The sequence below is a fragment of the Canis lupus genome, chromosome 30, assembly GCF_003254725.2.
Source record: "Canis lupus dingo isolate Sandy chromosome 30, ASM325472v2, whole genome shotgun sequence".
Taxonomy (NCBI): domain Eukaryota; kingdom Metazoa; phylum Chordata; class Mammalia; order Carnivora; family Canidae; genus Canis; species Canis lupus.
This window is the reverse complement of record NC_064272.1, coordinates 38,524,711-38,548,685: the sequence shown is the minus strand read 5'-3', so window position 1 is coordinate 38,548,685 and position 23,975 is coordinate 38,524,711. Positions and strand designations below refer to the sequence as shown.

The window sequence follows — 23,975 nt, the reverse complement described above, 5'->3', positions numbered from 1 at the left end:
GAAAGAGTGAATGCTGCCAAAGCCTTCCCGCTTTGTTGGGTTGAGACTGAAAGGATGAATGAGCTAAGTGTGGGAGAGGTTAAAGATAGCTGAGGTTGCTCATTGCATGTGTGTCTTAAGTAAAAGTAAAGGTTTCTTCTCCCTTTATTTCTTCTTCTGTGAGAGGTCAGAGATACTGAGGTGGTTAAGAATTCGGGCTCTGGAGGCAGATTTGGTGGATCGATATTCCAGCTTTGCCTATTAGCTGTGCAGCCTTGGGCAGTTTACTTTATCCTCGTATTTCAGTTTCTTCAAAATAGAGAATAACACCACCTTATAGGGTTGTTGTGGGGATTATAATAATATTTATAAATTGTGTAGAATGGTGCTTGCAATTTATTATATGCTAACTATTATTATATTAGCCATTACTCTTGTTCTTTCCCTTCTGCATGGTCAGTATTTGAGTGTGTGTGATATGTTAGCACTGTGCGGAATGCAGACAAAGTGGAAAGAGACCCTGCCTTGAAGAAGCTTGCTTTATTTATTTATTTATTTATTTATTTATTTATTTATTATTTATTTATTTATTTATGATAGTCACAGAGAGAGAGAGAGAGAGGCAGAGACATAGGCAGAGGGAGAAGCAGGCTCCATGCACCGGGAGCCTGATGTGGGATTCAATCCTGGGTCTCCAGGATTGCACCCTGGGCCAAAGGCAGGCGCCAAACCGCTGCGCCACCCAGGGATCCCCTTGAAGAAGCTTTAGATGTTGGAAAAGCCCTAAAAAGACCAGACTGGATTCCTAGTCAGAATATTACTAGACTTTTTGCATCCTGCAGGAAAGAAAATGTTCCTTCATAGAGGAATATTATTAATAAGGGATTCTGGAATCTCCTTAGTGTTTTTTTTTTTTTTTTAAGATTTATTTATTTATTTATTCATGAGAGACACAGAGAGAGAGGCAGAGACACAGGCAGAGGGAGAAGCAGGCTCCATGCAGGGAGCCCGATGTGGGACTCGATCCCAGATCCTGGAATTCCACCCTGAGCCACAGACGGACACCCAATCGCTGAGCTACCCAGGCGTCCCAATCTCCTTAGTGTTAAGGAATATTAAGAGTCAAAAGTATCCTAAAAATGATCTTTTCCAACCTTCTCATTTTATAGTTGGAGAAACAAACTCACAAAGAATGAGGAAGTTGTTGGCAAGTCTAGAACCATTGTCCTCTTACTCCTAGCCTATTACTCTTTCATGATACCATTTAATTGTTGAAACAATTGATATGGGATCCCTGGGATCCCTGGGTGGCTCAGCGGTTTAGGGCCTGCCTTCGGCCCAGGGCGTGATCCTGGGGTCCCGGGGTCGAGTCCCACGGCCCGTGTTGGGCTCCCTGCGTGGAGCCTGAGTCTCCCTCTGCCTGCGTCTCTGCCTCTCTCTCCCTCTCTCTGTGTGTGTCTCATGAATAAATAACTAAAAATCTTTAAAAACATATTTTAAAAAAAAGAAACAATTGATATTTTAAAAATTAGACCACAATGGTAGTACTAGGTTTTGAGAGGAGTTAGGAAGAAGCCTTGACTGTTTTTGTAAGCATGCGAATATGTAATGAATGTTAGGAATGATGGCATTTGAAGAGAAAACTAGAGAATAAGAAAAAGAGGTGTATTTTCTTGTTTTTACTTTAATTAAAAACATTTTTTTTATTTTAAAATTTTTTTTTAAAGATTTATTTATTCATGAGAGACACACAGAGAGAGAGGGAGAGGGAGAAGCAGGCTCCATGCAGGGAGCCCGATGTGGGACTCGATCCTGGGACCCCAGGGTCACTCCCTGAGCCAAAGGCAGACGCTTAGCCACTGAACCACACGGGCGTCCCATATTTTCTTGTTTTTAAATTGGAGGTTATTTTTCAATCCTGTAGTCCCAAGTTAATTCAGACCATGTTTTTATTTAAACTTCAGTCGTTCAGTTATGATACGCTGTCCACTGTGGGGGCTGTGTGTACAAGCATCCACTTAAACTAGCCAGTGATCATCTCCAGGATGAAGTAGATATTTGGTCTGGGAGTTGAGCTTCTAGTAAATGCACGCAACTGGTCCTAAATTGTACACATCACATTGCAGTGTGGACTGGTTTGCATGTTGATGCTTTTGGTTTCTGCAGGTTTTGTGGTGCATCCCTGAGCATGAACGCAGAATGAAGCGACGTTTGGATGACCAGGAGTCACCGGTGTATGCGGCCCAGCAGCGTCGGATCCCTGGTAGCACAGAGGCTTTTCCTCACCAGCACCGGGTGCTTGCCCCTGCCCCCCCTGTGTATGAAGCAGTGTCTGAGACCATGCAGTCAGCTACGGGAATTCAGTACTCTGTGACACCCAGCTATCAGGTACGCTGGAGCCCAGCAAGGGACTTGGTGTAAGGGAGGATCATAGGTGATTTTGTCCAATTAAAAAAAAGTTGTATTAAGCATCCAGTTAGATATAAAATTATATTTATGAAATATCCATAAGTAAGATATAACAAATAACAGAAACAATGTATACTTGTGTGCTCATTGCGCAGGTTTTTAATTCTTTGTTATCTTTTAATTATTTCTATTTTAAAAATGTTTTTAAGTAATCTCTACACCCAGTGTGGGTCTCAGACTCACAGCCCTGAGATCAAGAGTCATGTGGTCCACTGACTGAGCCAGCCAGATGCCCCTAAATCATTTTGTTTATACCTCTATACAATAAAATTGTTTAGTTTGGGTATTTTTGAACTTTTATGTAAATGAAAACATATATTTTTATTCTTTTTTTATTTTTTTATTTTTATTCTTTTAAAGGATTTTATATATGTGAGTGTGTTTGTATGTAATCTCTATATCAAAAATAGGTCTGGAACTCAACCTTGAGATCAAGAGTCACGTGCTCCACTGAGCCGAGTCAGCCAGGTGCCCCTTAAAGATTTTATTTTTAAGTAATCTCCATACCTACCTTGGGGCTCAAATTTACAATCCTGAGATCAAGAGTCATATGCTCTACCCATTGAGCAAGCCAGCCACCCACCCCTGTATTTTCTTCTTTAACTCACTTTTTTTCACTCATTGCAGTTCCCAAGACTTACCCATATTCTTGTGTATAAATAATTGAGTCACTTCCACTCTTTTATGAATTATATGAGTATATCCTGTTTACTTATCCATTTTTCTGTTGCTGCACGTTCAGGCTGTTACCACATTTTTCACTGTTGTAAAAGTGCTGTGTGACTTTTTTTAGGTATTTCTCCTATTGCAGTGGTACAGTGGCAGTCCGTGACAAGATAAGCTTGCACCAGAATTTAAATCAATGTGCTGCTTTTTTTTTAATCAAAAAAGTCTTGCCATGGGGAAACAGAGGCAGCTGAATTAAACAGTGTGCTTATTAGTGAAACAGAGTTGGTTTACAATCTGGTGCAAACTCCTTATCTTCTTATAGACCACTCAGCAGGTTTGGACACATGAGGAAGAGTTTTTCGGATATCTAGGAGAGGGTTGCTGGGTCATAGGGTGTGTGTGTGACATCATTGCCTTTAGTAGGTAATGTCCAATTGTTTTTCAGAGTTGTACCAGTTTACATTTCCACCAGCATTGTGTATTCCTGTTGTTCCAGTGCTGATCTTTCATCTTTTCCGTTTACTCTGTTTTGTAGAAATGGAAGAAATGTGTTTTTTGCCCTTTCTATTTATGAAAGTAAATATCACCATGTTTTTGGCTTTGTTTTGTTTTATTTTTTATTTTTTTAAAAGATTTTATTTATTTATTCATGAGAGATGCAGTGAGAGAGAGAGAGAGAGGCAGAGACACAGTCAGAGGGAGAAGCAGGCCCCATGCAGGGAGCCTGATGTGGGACTTGATCCCAGGTCCCCAGGATCAGGCCCTGGGCTAAAGGCAGCACTAAACCGCTGAGCCACCAGGGCTGCCCTTTGTTTTGTTTTAAATGATATAAGATGACTTCTTTCTCTGACCCTTCAGACTTTAACCCACTTGTGCATTTCTTGGGTATCTGTATTTACCTGCCTACCTATCTAGATACACTTCTCTTTTTATGTAATTTGAATGATACAGTGTATACTGTTCTCCTGTTGGTTCTTTTCACCTAATACATAGTGGGCCACTTTTCACCTGAATACTACATAAGTGTAGGTCTACATAATCTTTAAAACATCACTGCATTTATAATATTCCATTCTAGGTCAGTTTGAACCATGATTTATGTAAGTGGTTGGAGAGGCCTTCTTCAACCTAACTTAAGTGACTTTTTTTTTTTAAGATTTTATTTATTCATAGAGACACACAGAGAGAGGGAGAGAGAGAGAGGCAGAGACACAGGCAGAAGGAGAAGAAGGCTCCATGCAGGGAGCCTGATGTGGGACTCGATCCCGGGTCTCCAGGATCATGCCCTGGACTGAAGGCGGCGCTAAACCGCTGAGCCACATGGGCTGCCCTGTTAGTGACACTTAAAAGGTAGGGCTTGTACCAGGAACATACATTGGTGTAATCTTTCTTGAGAACAATTTGACAGTTTGCGGCAGATTTATTTTATTTTATTTTTTTAAGATTTAATTTATTCATGAGAGACACACAGAGAGAGGCAGACACAGGCAGAGGCAGAGGCAGGCTCCCTGAGAGGAGCCTAATGTGGGACTCGATCCCAGGACCCTGAGATCACGACCTGAGCCAAAGGCAGACGCTTAACCACGGAGCCACCCAGGTGCCCCTGTGGCAGATTTATTAATTACTTTTTGACTTAGCAATTCCATAAATCCATAAATTTCTCAGAATTTATTAGAAGAAAACAAAGAAGAGGGAAATCCAGGGGAAGTAGGAGATGGTGATTCCTTAGGTGTCATTCTTAGGAGTCCCTTTAGAAGCAGTACCATGCCCTCCTATGGGGCTGAGGGCCACAGTCAGAAGACTGCTACAAATTGAATCTTTAAATTCGACCTTGGAAAAAAGTAAGGCTCCTTGTTTTCCTTGGGTGATTACTTTTATTTGAACAGATTGATGACTTTTCCTATACCTGGGATAGTTGCATCTATATTAGAAACTGTAATACAAAATATAAAAGCTCATATAAAACCTGTCATCTCAAGTGTTTATAAGTTCCAGTTAAGCCTTTTAAAAAACTTCAAAACATGCATGTTGGAATATAGAAGCTCAGAATAATAATAACCCTTCTTGCTAGAGGTATATTAGAGCTTTTAGAACTGTCTAAATAGTTTCTTTTTACTCCTAATATGTAACTATTGTTTGGGTAGGTTTGTAAGTAATTGTCTATTTCCCACCCTCCCCTATAAATTTGTGGAGACTTGAAAAAAAAAAAAACTTACCCTCTCTTATGTTGTAGTATACAACTTCCATTATTTAGATGAAGTCTCATGTTATTTAGTCTTTTTATTTGACTTGGCAAATCAAGTATATCGTCCTTAGTTGTTTTCTGTGGTGATTAACAGTTCTGAAATAGGAAAATTTAAAAAAAGCTTTGGAAATTTCATGTAGCATTTTTTTTTTTTTTGTAATAGAAATGGAAGGAAAGGATCTTGTGTTTTATTTCACTCTAAGTTTATAAGAGGATGAGAAAAAGCATAGAAGATAATTATGTTTGAGGCCAAACCACTAACAATTTGGAAGAAAGTTTTGTTTAGCAAATAAAGATAAGCAAAATAAACAAATAGGGATAGAAGTAGAAAATAAGGGTCATAAGCAAAATAAAAATCTTCTCTAATCCCACCACAAGCTAAATTGCTAACATTTTGCTGTATATTTGTTACCTAAGGTTTAAAAGATTATTTTGATTTATAGATACTGCTTTGTAATGTGCTTTCTGAAAAAATTTAGAAGTTTAAATCCATATGTAACACATGAATGCATTCAGCTTACAGATTGTGAACGTATTATTTTTTTATTTTATTTTTTAAAAGATTTTATTTATTTATTCATGAGAGACACAGAGAGAGAGAGGCAGAGACACAGGCAGAGGGAGAAGCAGGCTCCCTGCAGGGAGCCCGACTAGGGACTCCATCCCGGGACCCCGAGGTCACGCCCTGGACTGAAGGCGGCGCTAAACTGCTGAGCCACCCTGACTGCCCAATTGTGAACATATTATAATGTTAAAATATATGCATCTATATCAGTGCTATTCCAAGTGTGGTCCACAGATGGCTGATGTGTATACTTTCTTATTAATCTATAATGACCTTGAGTGTAGAAAATGAGAGTATTTAGAAACTTATAGTGATTTGGACATGGACATAGTAATTTTGTCATATATCTCTAAAATGTGAGAATGGAAATTATGGGCTTATGTATTTTTCATTTCACTTCTCTAGTAATTCATTTTTATCGTATCTTATAAAAGTAGTGGCCCATGATGGATTGGAATTTAAGAAAAAAGAAAAACGAAAAAAAAGAAAAAAGAAAAACGTGTCCTTTGCCATAGATAGTTTGAGAAGTGTTGAGCCATATAGTTTTCAATAGTGGCAGAGAATTCTGTTGTAATATGGGTGAGTTATAATTTATTTCACCAGTTCCCTTTGTGGGAAATTTAGGTTTCTGAATACAGATGGTCCCGAACTTAGGATAGTTTGACTTCCAATTTTTCAACTTTATGATAACACAAAAGTGATGTACACTAAAAATCATACTTGGAATTTTGAATCTGGATCTTTTCTCAGGCTAGCAGTATGAAGTACTGTACTCTCCTCTGATGCTGGGCGGTAGCAGCCGCAGCTCCTGGTCAGCCACAGGATTACGAGGGTAAACAACTGATAGATACCCTTATGCCATTCCATTCTGTTTTTCTCTTTTTGTATAGTATTTAGCATATTACATGAGATATTTAACACTTTCTTGTAAAATAGGCTTTGTGTGAGATGATTTTGCCCAACTGTGGCTACGCTAAGTGTTCTGAGCACATTTAGGGTAGGCTAGGCTGAGCTATGATGTTTGTGAGGGTAGCTGTATTAAATGCATTTTCAACATAGGGTATTTTCAGCCTAAAATGGATTTATCAGGATGTAACCCCAGGATGTAAGTCAATGAAGATCCGTAATTCTCTGTGTGTGTGCAAAGATACGCATGCATGTCTTTTAGATACATCTGGGGAAGAATGCAGAAGCCTTGAAGTTTCTTGTCTGCATTTTGTCCACCCCAGGTTTCAGCAGTGCCACAGAGCTCTGGCAGTCACGGGCCCACCATCGCAGCGGTTCATAGCAGTCATCATCACCCAGCAGCTGTGCAGCCCCACGGAGGCCAGGTGGTCCAGAGTCATGCTCATCCTGCCCCACCAGTTGCACCAGTGCAGGGACAGCAGCAATTTCAGAGGCTTAAGGTGATATTCAGCTCCTCTTCTTTCATTGAGAAGTTTTCTCTCTCAGCAGGAAGCATTGGCTTCAGCCTATTCATAGTGGCATTATAACTTTTAACATACTAGACTAGGGATTGAATCATAAGTTTTACTTTGTTTTTGTTTTGAAACCTACTTAGATTTCCCCTCTTACCGTCCGTGCCTGATCCAGAGAATACATTCAGGAAATGTTTTTGGAATGCATGAATGCATGGTACTCAGACGTGTCAGGATAGCAGGACTCTTTCCATACGAAATAAAGTCCTTTTTTTTTTGATGCCTCCTATTGAACTCTTAGTTCTTAGCATGGCATAAGGTTTTGTTGAGTGTACACATAGTTGGCTACAGTCCTGTACAGTCACTGGGTCCAGTATTACCTTACGATTTACTCTTTTTATCCCTGTTTATAAATAGCTGAATGGGCTGCCATCTTCACGTCCATCCTTAGTAAAACACATGCTCCTTTTTTGGGAACCTTAATAAAGATTGGGGAAGACTATAATTGTGAATGAAGTGTCAGTGTTTTCATCTGTTCTGCTGAGTATGTGCTGTAGGTTTTTAGTCCTTTTGAAATTCATGAGGCATCTGTGGAGAAGTGGAGCTTGTGTTCCCAGCTAACCCCCTCTCTCTCTGCTTACTTGAGTGTGACTTCAAAATAAGTGATTGTTGCAGTAAGTGTTTCAGATTTGTTTTTCTTATTTTACATTTATATAAAATTTAAAATCAAGTGCAAGAAATACAAATTAAGGAACTATAAGGAGATAAGATGTTGCGTCTTCATTTGGTCCTATCAGCCTAATTAAATAGCTTCCAGGTAGGAATGAACAGTATACCCCTGAAGGATACATCCATGTGTAGCAAACATTTTGGCCTTCTGTTTTTCTTGATACTTAATGTAGTTCTCCTTGATCCCTGCCCTCATTACTTTGGGTACTCAGGAACTTGTTTAATATTGGCCTAAGAAAATTGAATGCTATATAGAGGGATTTTGTGAAATTTATTTTGTCTATGTTAAGTAACTAAAAATTGACTATACTGAAAAATAAAAAAAAAAGAGTTGACTATACTTAAGCATAGTCTTTAAAGAGAGTCAAATTATTTGGGCCTGAAATTTTCACTCTGGGCTCTGTCTTTGGGAAAATTTGTACAAGCTATATTGATGTTTTTCTTAAAACATTTTGGTTGTCTGCTTGTAGAGTGATGGCTGTATACCAAACTGTATTATTGCCATGAACTTAGTACCTCACAAAGTCCTGATGAAAATATTTTTTTAGAGTTGGTTTGGTATGATTTAATTCTATATTAATACTGTATTCATCAGTTAATACCTTAATCTTGCAAAAGGGCTTCTAAACTTGCTATTAAACTAACAAAAATATACATTTTTATAAGCTTTTTCTGCCAGTCCTGTCAAAACACAGCAGCTATTTTACTCATCTCCCTCACTTGAGTATAACTATACAGATGTGCTTTGTCTGTTTTACAGAAACCATCAAGAAAGTAAGAAAGGGTTCTAGAGTTGGGGTTATAGAGTGAGTTATGGACAGAGTTAGGACTTCTTGCTCTGTTCCTTCTCTTCTTGCTCTTGAGTATGATTCCTGGATGCAAGAACTTGTTGAATTTCTGTTCTGATGAGGAGGGGTAAAATGCTTTCTCGTGCCTCCATTGTAGCTTCATTCAGTATTCCCACATTGCCAGCCATTTTTGGATCAGTCTTAAAATGCTTTACAAGCATTTGAATCAACTTCAATAAGCCATTTATATTCTATGATGAGGAAGTATTCAGTGAAAATCCTTAGGTTATTTCAAGCACCATCATTGTCTATACTTTCTTTTTTGTCTCTGGCAGATTGATGACAAGAAAGATTTGAATAATTTCAGGCATGTTTAGTGTGATTTTAGCTACTTGTTGAATGCTAGCAGCATCGATATTTAGCACATCTTTAGCAAGTTCTCTTTACAGTTGTTCATGTTTGTCTCCCCAACAAGATTGTGTACTTCAAGAGGTTAAGGACCTTGGTAATAAATGCCTGTTGAAGTGAACCAAGAAAACACATCGGCAGATTCAGGGTTTCCCCGAGTTCTTCCCTGAATCCACAGTTTCTGAAGGACCAGCTCCAAGTTATTTTCTGAGTTGTGGTTTCTAGAGCTGCATATACGTTTTTATAAAGAATTGAACTCTACTTTAGGTAATGAGAGAATTTCCTCACTATGCTTACATGCAGGTAGTTTATTTACTTATTTATTTATTGGGGTGAAGGGGCAGAGGGAGAGAGAGAATCTTAAGGAGACTCTATGCCCAGCTCAGAGTCTGACATGGGCCTGGATCTCACCATTCTGAGATCATGACCTGAGCCGAAATTGAGAGTGGAACTGAGCCACCCAGCCGCTCCTCCCTGGCCCCCCGCATAGTTCATTTATAATGTGGTTGTTACACTGGGCATTTTAAAGCATAGTGTTATTTTGTAACTAATTTAAATAGCAGTTTACTGTGACCAGTACCTTTTTTTCCCCCAGACATAGACACATCACATTTCTTTCAGTCAGACATCTGCACTTTTTCTTTCTCTGTAGTAATTATTATACTATAGCCTGTTTTCTTTTTATTCAAAATTTCATGTTTATTTTTGATAATTCTTCTTTGTCATGTGATTGTGAATGCTATTCTTAAATATCTCCCAAAGTATTTCTTCTGCAAACTTAGTTTTATATTCTATCACCTTGGTCATTAATTTTTTTTTTTAATTTTTTTATTTATTTATGATAGTCACACAGAGAGAGAGAGAGAGGCAGAGACACAGGCAGAGGGAGAAGCAGACTCCATGCACCGGGAGCCCGACGTGGGATTCGATCCCGGGTCCCCAGGATCGCGCCCTGGGCCAAAGGCAGGCGCTAAACCGCTGCGCCACCCAGGGATCCCCACCTTGGTCATTATTAATGAAACATTTCAATATAGAAAGTTCTGAATATGAATTATAAATAGTCCATTGAATTTTAACAGATTGTTGTGTTATTTCTAAAAGTAGAGAAAAAGCAACCGTGAAATGAATGGGTATTGACAAAGTATACAAACTACTCTTGCAACCATGAAATACTCTAACTGTGGGATAATGGTTCCCATAATGGAGCTTCCCATAAGGGAAGTTTGGGCAACTCTGGAAATATCATTTAATGGTTTATTTGAATATAAATGTTCTACTTCACAGTATATCACAAGAGTAGGGCTTATCAAAATCATATGTTTATTTCTGAAACTTCCCTAAGCTTATATTTTGTATAATTTATTTATTTATTTATTTATTTAAAAGATTCATTCATTCATGAGAGACACAGAGAGAGGCAGAGACATAGGCAGAGGGAGAAGCAGGCTCCATGCGGGGAGCCCAATGAGGAACTTGATCCCAGGACCTGGGGACCATGACCTGAGCGAAAGGCAGATACCCAACCACTTAGCCACCCAGGTGCCCCTATTTTGTATAATTTAAAATATTCCCACAATATATAGGAAACATCTAGTAGGTAATCCCCTTGGATATCTCCTAAGTACAAATTAAGTTGTCCCAAATCAGACTCCTAACTTTCTAGACCTTCAGTCTTATTCCTCTTTGTGAATGGCCAAGTAATTTATAATTTAGTGAATGTTCCCTCTCCCTTATCCCATATCCAGTCAGTCTTGAATTTCTGTCACTTCTACCTCCTAAAAAGCTTTTGTGTGTATCCCATTCTCTTTATTCCTTTGGCCAATACTACAATTCAAGCCACTATGGATTGCATGCTGAATTTAGTCTTACAGCATAATTGGTTTCCTGCATGCTTGCTTGCTTGCTTGCTTTTTAAGATTTTATTTGTTTCTGTGAGTGAGAGAGCACGAGTAGGAGGAGCAACAGGCAGATGGAGAGGGAGAAGCTGACTCTCCTCTGAGCAGGGAGCCTGACACAGGGCTTGATCCAGGGGCCATGACCTGAGCCAGAGGGAGATGCTTAGCTGACTGAGCCACATAGGCACCCCTCCTCCTGCCTCCTTTTAATCTATCTTCCTTTGCATCAATTTGTTCTCAACACTGTAGCCAAATTGAGTACACTAAAACAGATACTAAAAATCTAAACTGCCTTTTTTTTTTTTTCCTTTTAAAGAAAAGAGAAAGAGCGCATGTGTGAGGAGGGGAAGGAGCAGAGGAGGGAGAGAATCTTAAGCAGGCTCCTCTTCCAGCCAGGGCCTGATGTGGGACTCGGTACCCTGAGATCATGACTTGAGCCAAGATCAAGAGTCAGACACTTAACCTATTGAGCCACCCAGGCACCCATAAACTGCTTTTTTGTTTGTTTCTGTTTTGTTTTTAAAGATTTTATTTATTTGAGAGAGACAGCATGTGCAAGAGTATGAGCAAGGGGAGGGGCAGAGGGACAAGTCGACTCCCCACTGAGTTTGGAGCCAGATTGGAGACTTATCCCAGAAACCTGAGATCATGACCTGAGCTGGAGTCAGACGCTTAACTTACTGAGCCACCCATGTGCCTCTCCCCTAAACAGTTTTTTAACAAGATTTGCAGGACATTTTGGGATCTAGGCCCTGCTTCCTCTTCGGTCTCCTCTCTTGTCACTCTTCCTGCCACCGTTCTTCCCCTTCACCACAGATCCTTCAGCCAAACTAAACTGTGTTTTCCCAGTGTACCAGATGGTGTCCTGTCTGGGATTATGCTCATGCTGCTTCCTCTGACTTTGTAGGTCTGTCTTCACTTTGGCTAACTTGTACTCATCCTTAGGACTCAGTTTAGACATCACTTCTTGGGGAAGCCCTCCTCCTCCCTTATGTGCCCATAGGTTTTTCTTAGTGCAGAAGTGCCCTTCCCATGTGCTCTCTGGGCATTTTGTGATCACCCACGTACCCTACTGTATCAGGATTCCCGGCTAGATGTGAATGAACTTCTGTAGAGCAGGGACTGTGCCTTGTTTGTCATTGACTCCTTAGTAATTCATGTTGGGCCTGGCACGGTATGTTGTAGTTTAGTAGATACTTGTGAAATGAATAAGTGAATGATATTAATGTGATGATTTTTCACTAATCATTCTCCCCAAAATTATCTAAAGCAAGGCTATAAATTTTATGAATTGATTTTTATTTTAAGCTTGAGTTTTATGGGCATCCATACTAATGTTTAATACTTTCCTGTATATTTATTATATATTTTTATTTCATTTTATTTTCATGTTAATTTTGTTTAGGCATAAATCATTTGTTTTAAATAATTCTTGGCTTATTTTCTTTTTATAACCTTGAGATTTATCCCTGCCTCAGGTGGAGGATGCGCTGTCCTATCTTGACCAGGTGAAGCTGCAGTTTGGTAGTCAGCCTCAGGTCTACAATGATTTCCTTGACATCATGAAGGAATTTAAATCTCAGAGGTAAAAGATCTATGTGGTTGTATTCAAGCTTTGTGCTTGAAATGTTGCTTTTGGAGGGAGGATATTGCTTATTTTCGTACGCTGAAAGATAAAGGATGCCTCCTTTTGGGGAGTTTAATTTTTAGGATCATGTCTTTATTTCATGTATTGCTTTCTTGATGACGATTATGGGTCCTGGACTTTGTATTCACCCTGTTGGTTAATTTTCCTTAGCACGTCATCTCAATCAGGGAAGTAGAAGGATAGTGATGAGCCCCACCTGGTCTCGGAGTTGACGTAGGGTACGCTAATATTCTGGCGTGGTTCACTTGCTAGAGTAACTCGTGAAAACTGTGAACACACAATGATTTATCCTCATGTGGTAGAGAGTGGGTCCTGCGTGGGAGTTGCTGCTTTAGATATGCTGTTAAGGATCTGCTTGTTAGGACTGTTATCGTGAATATATGTTGTGTTCAAAATTGTGACCAAACCTCTTTGAATATGAGGCTAAAATTGCTTTGGAATTTCAGAGTTCTTTGTATTTTGTTGATTTGGTGATATGCAGGTTGATTTTACATGTTTTCCTATTCAGAGAACCTAGTGGAATGTGCATTTTTTTCTTACTAGGGTATTGGTAAAGCTTGCCACTTTAACTTTTTGTGGTGTGTGTGTGTGTGTGTGTGTGTGTTTGTATGTACATGTTTTGTTTTTTGTTTTAATCAGCATTGACACTCCAGGAGTGATTAGTCGTGTGTCCCAGCTGTTCAAAGGACATCCCGACCTGATTATGGGCTTCAATACCTTCTTGCCCCCTGGCTACAAGATTGAGGTGCAAACCAATGACATGGTGAATGTGACAACTCCTGGCCAGGTTCATCAGATCCCCACCCATGGCATCCAGCCCCAGCCTCAGCCACCACCCCAGCATCCTTCTCAGCCTTCAGCCCAGTCAGCCCCAGCTCCTGCCCAACCAGCTCCTCAGCCCCCACCTGCCAAAGTCAGCAAGGTGAGCACTTGGAATACGTTGCATCAGGTAAAATGCATACCTAGAAAGCACCCTCCTTTGATATTTCCCCTTTATATAGAATTTAGAGACATCAGTTGTGGTGATTTCATCACAGAAGCTGAAGTAGTCACATTGGTATAAGATGGTTCACATTTACCTTCCACATACTTAGGTATCTGTTTAGATCAACACATCCATAACTTATAAAGAACTTATTTTGTCCCCACCTCCTGCCTTGTGAACCCATGAGCATCCCAACAGATGGCAACTTTATTGTGTAGTAGTACTTTGATGGCACAGGCAGAAATGATCATCTGATAATCAGATTATGTTACTGCCCACGGGGTCATCATTTTATAAAAGTCACTCCATTTACCAGATTAGGTCATGGCAAGCCAAGCAGAAGATCCCGTTGCTGGTGGTGATGATGGTGGTGGTGTGTACTTGCTCTAGAACTGCACTGTCTGATACAGTAGCCTCTAGCCACATATGGCTGTGTTTAAATTTAAACTAATTAAAATAAATTCAGTTTCTCAGTTGTACTGGCTACATTTCAAGTACTCAGTAGCCCTGGGTAGCTTAGTGGCTATATTCTATAGGACAGTGCAATATGAAAGAACATTGCCATCACTGGAGTTCTATTGGACAGAGGTGGTTTAGAAGATTTTTATGTGGAATTCTGCAACAAGTGTCTTTTGACATTAAAGATCTATGGAGAGTAAGGGTTGATTTTTTTTTTTCTTATTATGTTTGCACCTGTTGAGTGAGCTTAAAAATTGCATTAGAAAAATTCTTCCCTGTAATTGGAGATGTAGCCACTTCTCAGGTTGTATTTCGAAAATTTGAAACAAAAATATCTGTATTAGAGAGTGTGAGCCCTTGCACTCCCCATGCCTGCCCAGTGTGATTTGAGTTGGGCTAACTGGCCTGGTCAGAGTAAATAAAGTACATTTGTTGATCAGACACCTTGTTTCTCTTTAGTTTGACCTTTCTTTCCTATGTCAGACCATCTGTATTTCTGAGGAGAATGACTTTTTTTCTTTTTAGCCTTCCCAACTACAAGCACATACTCCAGCCAGTCAGCAGACACCCCCTCTCCCACCATATGCATCCCCACGCTCTCCACCTGTCCAGCCTCATACACCAGTGACAATCTCGTTGGGAACGGCCCCATCCTTGCAGAACAATCAGCCTGTGGAGTTTAATCATGCCATCAACTATGTTAATAAAATCAAGAACAGGTTCCAGGGCCAACCAGACATCTACAAAGCATTTTTGGAAATTTTGCACACATACCAGGTAAGAGAGTTGCCCTTTCAGCATGTCTTAATTAATCAGGTCACATGCTGAGGGCATCTGGTCTGAGAACTTGAATAACCATTATTATGTTCCCTAAGTTTTACTGGAAATCAACAGGTTAAAAACTGTGTGTTTATAAAACTAGTTTGATTTGCCTGACTCTAATTGCTTTGTAACAGCTAGGCAGGATTTTTAAGTTACTGCCCTGTGAAGCAGATGCTTATTATCTGGGCAGTTTAGAGGATGGTTTTTGTAGTGTAGTTCATCTACAGGAGAAGGAGGAGACATTTCTCTAATGTTTTGTGTGTTATTGGTTGGTACTTGTCCCCTGAACCTTCACATATACTGTCCTACTTTTATTTATTATTTTTTTTAAATTTTATTTATTTATTTAAGATTTTATTTATTCATGTGAGAGAGAGAGAGAGACAGAGACATAGGCAGAGAAGCAGGCTCCATACAGGGAGCCCGATGTGGGACTCGATCCCGGGACTCCAGCATCACGCCCTGGGCCAAAGGCAGGTGCTAAACCGCTGAGCCACCCAGGAATCCCCTATTTTTTTTTTTTTTAAGGTTATTTATTTGTTTAGTCTCTATACCCAGTGTGGGGCTGGAGCTCATGACCCCAAGATTAAGAGTCACAAGCTCTTCTGAGTCAGCCAGGTGCCCCTCTTCGTAGTTTTGAAAAAATTATCAGCCACCATTTTTCACTCACTTTTCAACTTAAAAGCTTGCGGTTAAAACGGTGCTAAGAACATAGACCTTTCTTAGGCACAGCCCTAGTAGATATCTAATGTCCCAAAAAGTGTGCCGAAGGGAGTTCTTCAAAACAGTGACCCTCTAATTTGCTACCTTCCCATTTGCAATTTCCTGTCAGAAAGAGCAACGAAATGCCAAGGAAGCTGGAGGAAACTACACTCCGGCATTGACTGAACAGGAGGTTTATGCCCAGGTGGCTCGTCTTTTTAAAAATCAGGAAGATCTGTTGTCAGAGTTTGGACAGTTCCTACCAGATGCCAACAGCTCGGTGGTAAGTTTTATCTAGAAAGAACTACACTATTTAGAATTATTATCTTCAATCAGTTAGGAAGCTGGAAACAGAAGGGGACTGTTTCTAAATGATAGTGCTGCTTTGGGTAAGAGAATTAATGTCTTGGATGTGTCTTACTTAGCTTTTAAGCAAAACAACAGCTGAAAAGGTTGATTCTGTGAGAAATGACCATGGAGGCACTGTGAAGAAGCCCCAGCTGAACAACAAGCCTCAGAGGCCCAATCAGAACGGCTGCCAGATCCGTAGGCACTCTGGAACGGGGACCACCCCCCCGGTAAAGGTGAGCATAGGTGACAGCGGCGCACTTGGGACTCTAACGAGCCCTGCCCATGGAACAGCTCTCTTGGGCTGTTCGTGTGTTCTGATCCTAAGCATGTTGTGAGTTGGGTCTTCGATAGTCAGTGAGTTGGTGTATGTCACAGAAACTTGATGCGGAGCTGCTTATCTGGCTTTGCAAAAGAAGGGTAGAGTATCACTGATTACACAAATTACCGAACTTTCTGAGTTTTTATTGTTTTCTCTGTATTTTCTCTCTTCTTTGCTACTAGTCATTATGTCTTTTTATTTGCTGCCCACGGTTTCTGAGACATACTGATTTTTCCCTTCGTCTGATTTGATGCCTTCAACCTGCCCTACGATAATAAGAGGGAAGGTTATTAAGCTTGATAATTATTTCAGAAGTAAGTCCGTGGTCTCTAAGGTCCTCCTGTGAGTAAAGTATATATACTTTGTGAGTTCTTTGGTCTAGAGGCCTTTGTGGGGTTGTCAGATCTTAATCTGTATCCCCGTAATCTCCAGGGCAGGACCCGACCTTCAGGCTGTAGCAGAGGGGCATCTTAAATTTGTTAGTGACCTATCACAGGATGCTTCTTGTTCTAGTAAACACTGACGTCCTGCCTGCAAAAGCTAAGTCTGTTCTCTTCCTCTTTGATGTAACGCAGCTGTGCTAGGGAGAGAGCTAGATGCATGTACTGAATGTTGCTTTAATGAATTCTAAAGCAACATGTAATGTGGAAGAGGTGGACGTGTCTGCAGAATCTAATTAATGAATAATAAAAGTGGAATTTCTAACAGTAGGAGGTGAACAAGCAGACAACTAACTACAAAGACTGACATGTTAGGTATTGCTCACACTTTTGAAAGACTATTGTTCAGTGTTGGTAATGGCTTTTCCTTTTGAAAGCAAGTTGAACATAGTAATAGTTTATATCTCTTTACTTTAGGGAAGAGCATTACATGGGTAGCAAGAATCAGGTTGGCAGTTAAGCTCCACTCGCATCAGTCCCCTCCCACACTGATCACCCTCAGGTGGAAACACTAGAAAAGGGGATGAGAATTCCCTACCTGCTTTTCTCCTTAGGCAGCATAAGCAGTAGAGGCTTTGGTTCTTAGTGTACTCTGAGGTGGTCAAGGTAAATGTGCTGCTTTTCTCAGAGTTTGTACATGTCTTCACAGGTAGGTGAGAGATGGCTTTTTAAAAGTGAAATTTTGCCAGACAGCTATGTCACAGCTTATTCATTCCCTTTGAGAAAGTAAGCTTAAATTGGTCCGGGTGGATATTGCTGACAAGAGAGTCATTCCTTCTCTTAGGAAAATAAACTGCTTCACTTTTTCATGAATTTTTAAAATTGAATTATAATTAAAGGTTGAGGATTGATTTCTATCCACTTGTGGCAGTGTGTTCCAACTCTGCCTCCACTCTAGGATGAGGTAGCAGCGCTAGGTTCCAAAATACAGTTACTTTTGGCTAATGGAAAAAGTAAGGACAGTCTGTTATCACAGTAATGCTGTGACCATTGGTAGAGAGAATATTTGGGAAATAGAATGATCTTAAGCCTGGGAGGGTGGGGGACCCAACAGGCAAACTGTGAGATGGAGAAGGTGGGTGGAAATCCTTTAGAGTGTAAAGTGAGAGAAACAAATTCTCTCATTTGTTTCAAATTACTAATCAGTGGTCAGTGATGGATCCACTGAACACAGATGAAAATAAAACCCCAGGAACGTCACTCTTTGGATCTTACATGTTGGTGTTTTTCCTTCTTTGCAGAAGAAACCTAAACTGCTCAGCCTAAAGGATTCCTCCATGGCAGATGCCAGCAAGCACGGTGTAGGAACTGAATCCTTATTTTTTGATAAGGTAATGATTGAATTAGATTTGATATAGGCTACTAATGGCAAAAGAAAATCACCCTGTCCCCAAGAAGACTTTGTTTTAGAAGCTTCAAGCTGATTAGGACTTTCTCCTTGTTATCATGGTTTCTAAGTTGTAGGGTCCTTTCAGGCCACTGGAACCGTAGCATTGTCTGTTTGGGTTTTGTGAAGCAGTTTACGGCATTTCCTATAGTGGAAGACTGCTTTTAAAAATGCATGATGTTACTCTTTTTTTTTTTTTTTTTTTATTTATGATAGTCACAGAGAGAGAGAGAGAGAGAGAGAGAGGCAGAGACACAGGCAGAGGGAGAAGCAGGCTCCATGCACCGGGAGCCCGATGTGGGATTCGATCCGGGGTCTCCAGGATCGCGCCCCGGGCCAAAGGCAGGCGCCAAACCGCTGCGCCACCCAGGGATCCCATGATGTTACTCTTGAAAGATGTTTGGGGCTCCCAGTTGTTGATAATCCAAGTCGGTCCAGTTGTTGAGGACTTCAGATGACTTGTAATCTTCTAATTGCTTGTGGCATTTATTTGTGGTATCATATATAGGGTTTGTGTGAGTTTTGATTTACTTGTATGTTTTCAGAGTTCCCTAGGTGATCCTGAGACGTAGCCAGTGGTGCAATGACTGGTGTAAACAGTGTGTGTGGTAGATTGGTTTAACTCTCCTCCTGTGTCTGACTTCCTCCTTGGAGTCAACTTGATTAGCAGGCTGCTTTTATCAGGGTAATTGATAACTGTCAGACTTCTCACTGGCAGGAACCAGCCTGGGTTGATCTGGTGCAGATTTACTCTATCTTGCACCTTTGTGTTTTTGCAAAGGGCAGGTGTTTTTAGCATCTCTGTGATTGGCTTCTCCTGGGCTCTCTCCAGCCTTCTGTGCCTGAGTGAGCTGTCCTGCCTAACAGTTGAATCCCTGGCTCTTGAACAGTTTCCGGGGGCTGCCTGGGCACTTGGAGGGAAATGCCGACAAGTGACAATGAAAGACTGGAGGGGTGCGGCGTAAATAAGTTAAATTTTTAAAGAGTGATGATATTTGTTTGTTCTTGGAGTACTTCTTTCTCAGAGGTAGATGCTGATATGTAGTTGACCCTTGAATAATGTGGGTTGAAAACTTGAGTGTAACTTGTGGCTTCCCCAAAACTCACTGTTAACCAGAAGCTTTACTGATGATATTTAACACTCGAGTAACACTTACTTGGCATGCTCTATGTATGATATACTGTATAATAAGCTAGAGAAAAGAAAATGTTATTAAAATCAGAAAGGAAATACCTTACAGTGCTGTATGTCAAAATTCAGGTGTAGGCGGACACAGTTCAGACCCATGTTGTTCAGAGGTCAGCTGTATAGATGAAATGTCTGAAATTTGCTTTAAAATTCAGTGGTGGAGGAAATGGTTATAGATGAAATAGAATTTACTATGTGTTGATCATTGAGCCTGGGCCAGGTACATGGGGTTCACTACACTGTTTGGTCTACTTCTCTGTGTGTTTAAAGACTAATAAAAATTTAAAAGTGAGTATGGTGTATAGTACCAAAAGTACAGTTTTCTTTCATCTTTAGCTTTGAAAACTAATATTCCATATAGTGTCTACTGACAGTTGTAAAAGTATACAGGAGCCTGGATAAAGGGTTATTGCTAAACTACTTGGTTTGGTGAGGATCTGTCTACAGTCCTCATTAAAGGACCACAATATTAAATATTTACTCATTTACTTGGCTGGATTGCTCATCTAGCCAGGCTAGTTTTACCTTGTGTATGCTATTGAACATTTTTAGATTTTTGGACATTAAAATGTTCAGGATTATAAGTGGAAGAAGGAAAAGGATCAGGTCAGAGGGCAGAAGTGTCTTAAGAAATTATTCAGGGCATCTGGGTGGGTCAGTGGTTGAGCATCTTTGGCTCAGGTCATGATTCCAGGGTCCTGGGATCAAGTCCCGCATCCGGCTCCCCATGGGGAGCCTGCTTCTCCCTCTGCCTCTCTAGACTCTGTCTCTCTTGAATAAATAAATAAAATCTTTTAAAAAGAAAGAAAAATTATTCAAGGTTACCAGAGTTTGAAGACAGTGTTGACAAAGAGTCTTGCTGTAAGCATCTGTTAGAAGCAACAAAAACTAGGTTAACTAGTTTTTGGTAGGGTAACTAGGTATCATCAAGTAACTGTTTAAATTTCCCCAATCTTGTGGGACTCTTGGGTGGCTCAGTGGTTGAACATCTGCCTTTGGCTCAGGGTGTGATCTCCAGGTCCTAGGATCAAGTCCCACATCAGGCTACTCTCCTGGAACCTGCTTCTCCCTCTGCCTATGTCTCTGCCTCTCTCCTTGTCTCTCATGAATGAATAAATAAATAATAAAATCTAATAAATAAATAAATTTTCCCAATCTTTTTTTATTTTTTTATTTTTTAAGATTTTATTTATTCATGAGAGACGCGGAGAGAGGCAGAGACATAGGCAGAGGGAGAAGCAGGCTTCACACAGGGAGCCCCGTGTGGGACTCGATCGTGGGACTCCAGGGTCATGCCCTGAGCCAAAGGCAGAAGCTCAACTGCTGAGCCACCCAGGCATCCCAATTTGCCCAATTTTTTTTTTTTTTTAATTTTTTTTGCTCAATCTTTTAAAAGGAGTCCAGCATCTTTTGATGCCCCATCTAACTGTTTCTCTTCTGATTGTCTCCGTAAGGTCCGAAAGGCTCTGAGGAGCGCAGAGGCCTATGAGAATTTCCTGCGTTGTCTTGTTATCTTTAACCAGGAGGTGATCTCTCGGGCTGAGCTTGTGCAGCTAGTCTCTCCTTTCCTGGGGTAAGTGGAGTGAGGGGCTAAGTCCTGGTGTGCGGTATGGAGGTGGGGGTATGTGATAAGCAAAAATAATTTTGATCATCGTAAGTCAGTTAGTTGACTCATAAAATGTCAGTGTCATAGGAGTCCTCTGGGAATTCTTCTAGTTTAACTCTACAGATGGAAAAATAGGCAAAGAGGGCATCAGCCAAGACCAGTGGTTTCCCAAGGCGCTGACCAGTGTTGGATGTTTATAGAGACCAGTCTCTTCTAGGGTTCTAGAATTTTGACTGTATTTGATAACCTAAGAATGATCTGAGCATTAAAGTGGTCTTCTCGATTAGAAGAACAGCGGGTTATTGCTTAGTTTCAGTGTAGCTCTTCCATCAGCACCCTAACTGGTCTTGGAGTGCTCTATAAGAAGAAGGGAAGCCAGATACCCAGAAGCAGGACTTCTTAGGCAGGAAATAATAATTGTCATTGGAATTAGTCCCTGGTAGCAGAGGGGACCAAATCTGTCCCTGGTAGCAGACCCAACACCAAATAGTAGCAGCCATACCTCAGGATAACTGCACCATGCTTCTAATTGCTCACCAGTTTTTGGTTTGATTCTTCAGGAAATTCCCTGAATTGTTTAATTGGTTTAAAAACTTTCTGGGCTATAAGGAGTCTGTACATCTGGAAACCTTTCCAAAGGAACGAGCCACAGAGGGCATTGCCATGGAGATAGATTATGCTTCTTGTAAACGGTTGGGCTCCAGCTATCGAGCCCTACCAAAGAGTTACCAGCAGCCCAAGTGTACAGGACGGACTCCTCTCTGCAAAGAGGTAAGGCCTTCCCTAGAAAGGACCAGCCCTGAATTTTCTGCTTCCTCTGGAAGGGAGTGACACCAGGGTTCAAGAATTTATGTGAATGAGGAAATCAAGACCCTTCTCTGTCTTTTCTCAGAAGAAAATGTTGTATGCTTCTATCCAGAACCTTTTCCATCTTTTGCAAACTTGCTAAAGGTGAAAGCTGTAATGTTAGTAGTTTTTCCCATCCCCTAGGGTTGTGTCTGTCTTTTTACTGAGAATGCTTAATCACTGGAAAGCTTTGTTACACTTTGGCTTCAGTTTCTCTTCTTTTACCCAAAGGTTTTAAATGATACTTGGGTTTCCTTCCCTTCCTGGTCTGAGGACTCCACCTTTGTTAGTTCCAAGAAAACCCAGTATGAAGAACACATCTATCGTTGTGAAGATGAGCGCTTTGAGGTACAAGCTCCTTTATCATTTGAAGGTTGTAGAAATGAGAGGCACTAAATGCTAAAATATCTTAAATATAACTATCTGTGAGGCTTGGCTTTTTAAGACTGAAGAGCCAAAAGCTCATGTTCTTCAGTAGTAAATGCTTTATGAATTCATCAATATATTAGTAATATCTTAGGGCAAAGTGACCTATCTAGGCCACTTTAACCCTTTTAAAGTTATCCATTGATGGCTGAATAATAATTCCTTGAATTTTTAATGGTGTTTTAAAGGTTATTGTGTTTTACAGGGTATATGAAACAGTATCTTAAGGCTGACTGGACTTTCTTAAAGAGGTTTAATTATTTAAAGTGTGTATTATTCTTAGCGGGTATCTTGACATGGTTAGCAAACCAGCTCTCCTGTGAGAACTGGAATTCTTCTCTCTGTATCTGCTATGGATTTGGCTCCTTGTGAAAGAAAGCGAAATTAGGGCTTTATTTCAAAGTAGTTGGGAGGGTAAGAGGCTGGAGTAAGTGAGGTGATAGTCTGTGTACCGGGAGTAGGAGTACTAAGAGTGGGCTTAGAATCCCTGGTGTGTTAAAACGTCTAGCTCACTGATCTCATCAACAAAAAAATGTGTTTGAAGAAGTAAAATGATGTGTATTCTATTTAATGTATTTATTATATAAAAGTGGCCTCACTTACACATATAAATGAGAGAGAGAGATCTTTTTTTTTAATCCATGCTGATTTAGCTCTGCCAGCCATCCCCCTTCACACTTTACTCAGCTGTTTCTGGCATGTCTTGAATGAAAGGCCACATGTTGCTTGGCTACTGGCAGGTGACTAGCCCCAGTGTTCATGAGGAGTTTCAGCCATTTGCACAAAATAAAATCATGACATGCTAACTTCCATGGAAAGTTTTATCAGGCTAAAGAAAGCATTTCCTTGTTACCTATGTTTAGTAAGTTTAGATAAGGAGGTAGAAGGCAGAGATTGGCATCTTTTTTCTGACAGGATGTTCCTATTCTCAGCTGGTGTGCCTGTGAAAGGCAAGCACTGCATTTCCCATTTGTGATTACAGGAATGATGATGAAGGTGTGCGTGCATGTGCTTAGGATGGGCTAGTTTGAAGGAGCATTCCATTATACATCAGGATAAGTTACTGATCCTGCAGTGTGGACAACCCCCAGATTTCAGTGGGCTTGAAAAAACATGCCTTTCTTGATCATGCTACATGTGCTTTGATATTTGGTAGGAGATCCTGCTCATCAAAATTACTTTGGGGACCTAGGCAGACCAAGTATCATCGTCTTGAATATTGCGAGTCACTGAAGGGAAAAGAGCTCAGAAGTCTTACCCTCTTAGATGCTCTAGCTTAGAAGTCACAAACATTACTTCAACTCACCTGTCCACAAACTCATTGGAACTAGGTAGATGACTCTCTTCTACCACAAGGGAGCCGGGAAGTTCAGTTCATCACTTGTCCATAATCAGGTGAAAGGGACCAGAAATACTGGACAAAATGAGTACCACAGTCCCCAAGCTAGAATTTTTTTTTTTTTAAGATTTTATTTATTTATTCATGAGAGAGAGGCAGAGACACAGGCAGAGGGAGAAGCAGGCTTCCTGCAAGGAGTCCCATGTGGGACTCAGTCCCGATCCTGGATCCCAGGATCACGCCCTGAGCCTAAGGCAGACGCTCAACCACTGAGCCACTCAGGCGTCCCCC

The 23,975-nt window shown here is 40.5% G+C and overlaps 1 protein-coding gene and 1 long non-coding RNA gene across 7 annotated transcripts in view; one reads left to right on the top strand and one right to left on the bottom strand.

Annotated features, from left to right (window-relative positions):
* SIN3A (SIN3 transcription regulator family member A) overlaps positions 1–23,975 on the top strand; it is a 74,866-nt gene that overhangs the window by 19,352 nt on the left and 31,539 nt on the right. For all 5 annotated transcript variants that reach the window (XM_025472123.3, XM_025472122.3, XM_025472120.3 and 2 more), the window contains 11 exons: positions 2,146–2,367; positions 7,157–7,333; positions 12,644–12,750; positions 13,453–13,735; positions 14,783–15,034; positions 15,912–16,064; positions 16,207–16,365; positions 18,133–18,222; positions 20,922–21,040; positions 21,634–21,844; positions 22,151–22,267. In XM_025472123.3, the coding sequence (XP_025327908.1) occupies positions 2,179–2,367; positions 7,157–7,333; positions 12,644–12,750; positions 13,453–13,735; positions 14,783–15,034; positions 15,912–16,064; positions 16,207–16,365; positions 18,133–18,222; positions 20,922–21,040; positions 21,634–21,844; positions 22,151–22,267 (1,857 nt within the window). In that variant the 5' untranslated portion in view covers positions 2,146–2,178. The remainder of the gene's footprint in view (positions 1–2,145; positions 2,368–7,156; positions 7,334–12,643; positions 12,751–13,452; positions 13,736–14,782; positions 15,035–15,911; positions 16,065–16,206; positions 16,366–18,132; positions 18,223–20,921; positions 21,041–21,633; positions 21,845–22,150; positions 22,268–23,975) is intronic.
* Positions 4,758–23,975, bottom strand: part of LOC112675562 (uncharacterized) — a 33,605-nt gene continuing 14,387 nt past the window's right edge. The window contains exons 1-3 of one of the 2 annotated variants that reach the window (XR_003145914.3): positions 14,112–14,369; positions 5,334–5,458; positions 4,758–5,050 (exon numbers count right to left, since the gene is read on the bottom strand). This is a non-coding gene — a long non-coding RNA (uncharacterized LOC112675562). Of the gene's footprint in view, positions 5,051–5,333; positions 5,459–14,111; positions 14,370–23,975 lie in introns of those variants that run through there. The other variant, XR_003145915.3, reaches the window with a different exon arrangement.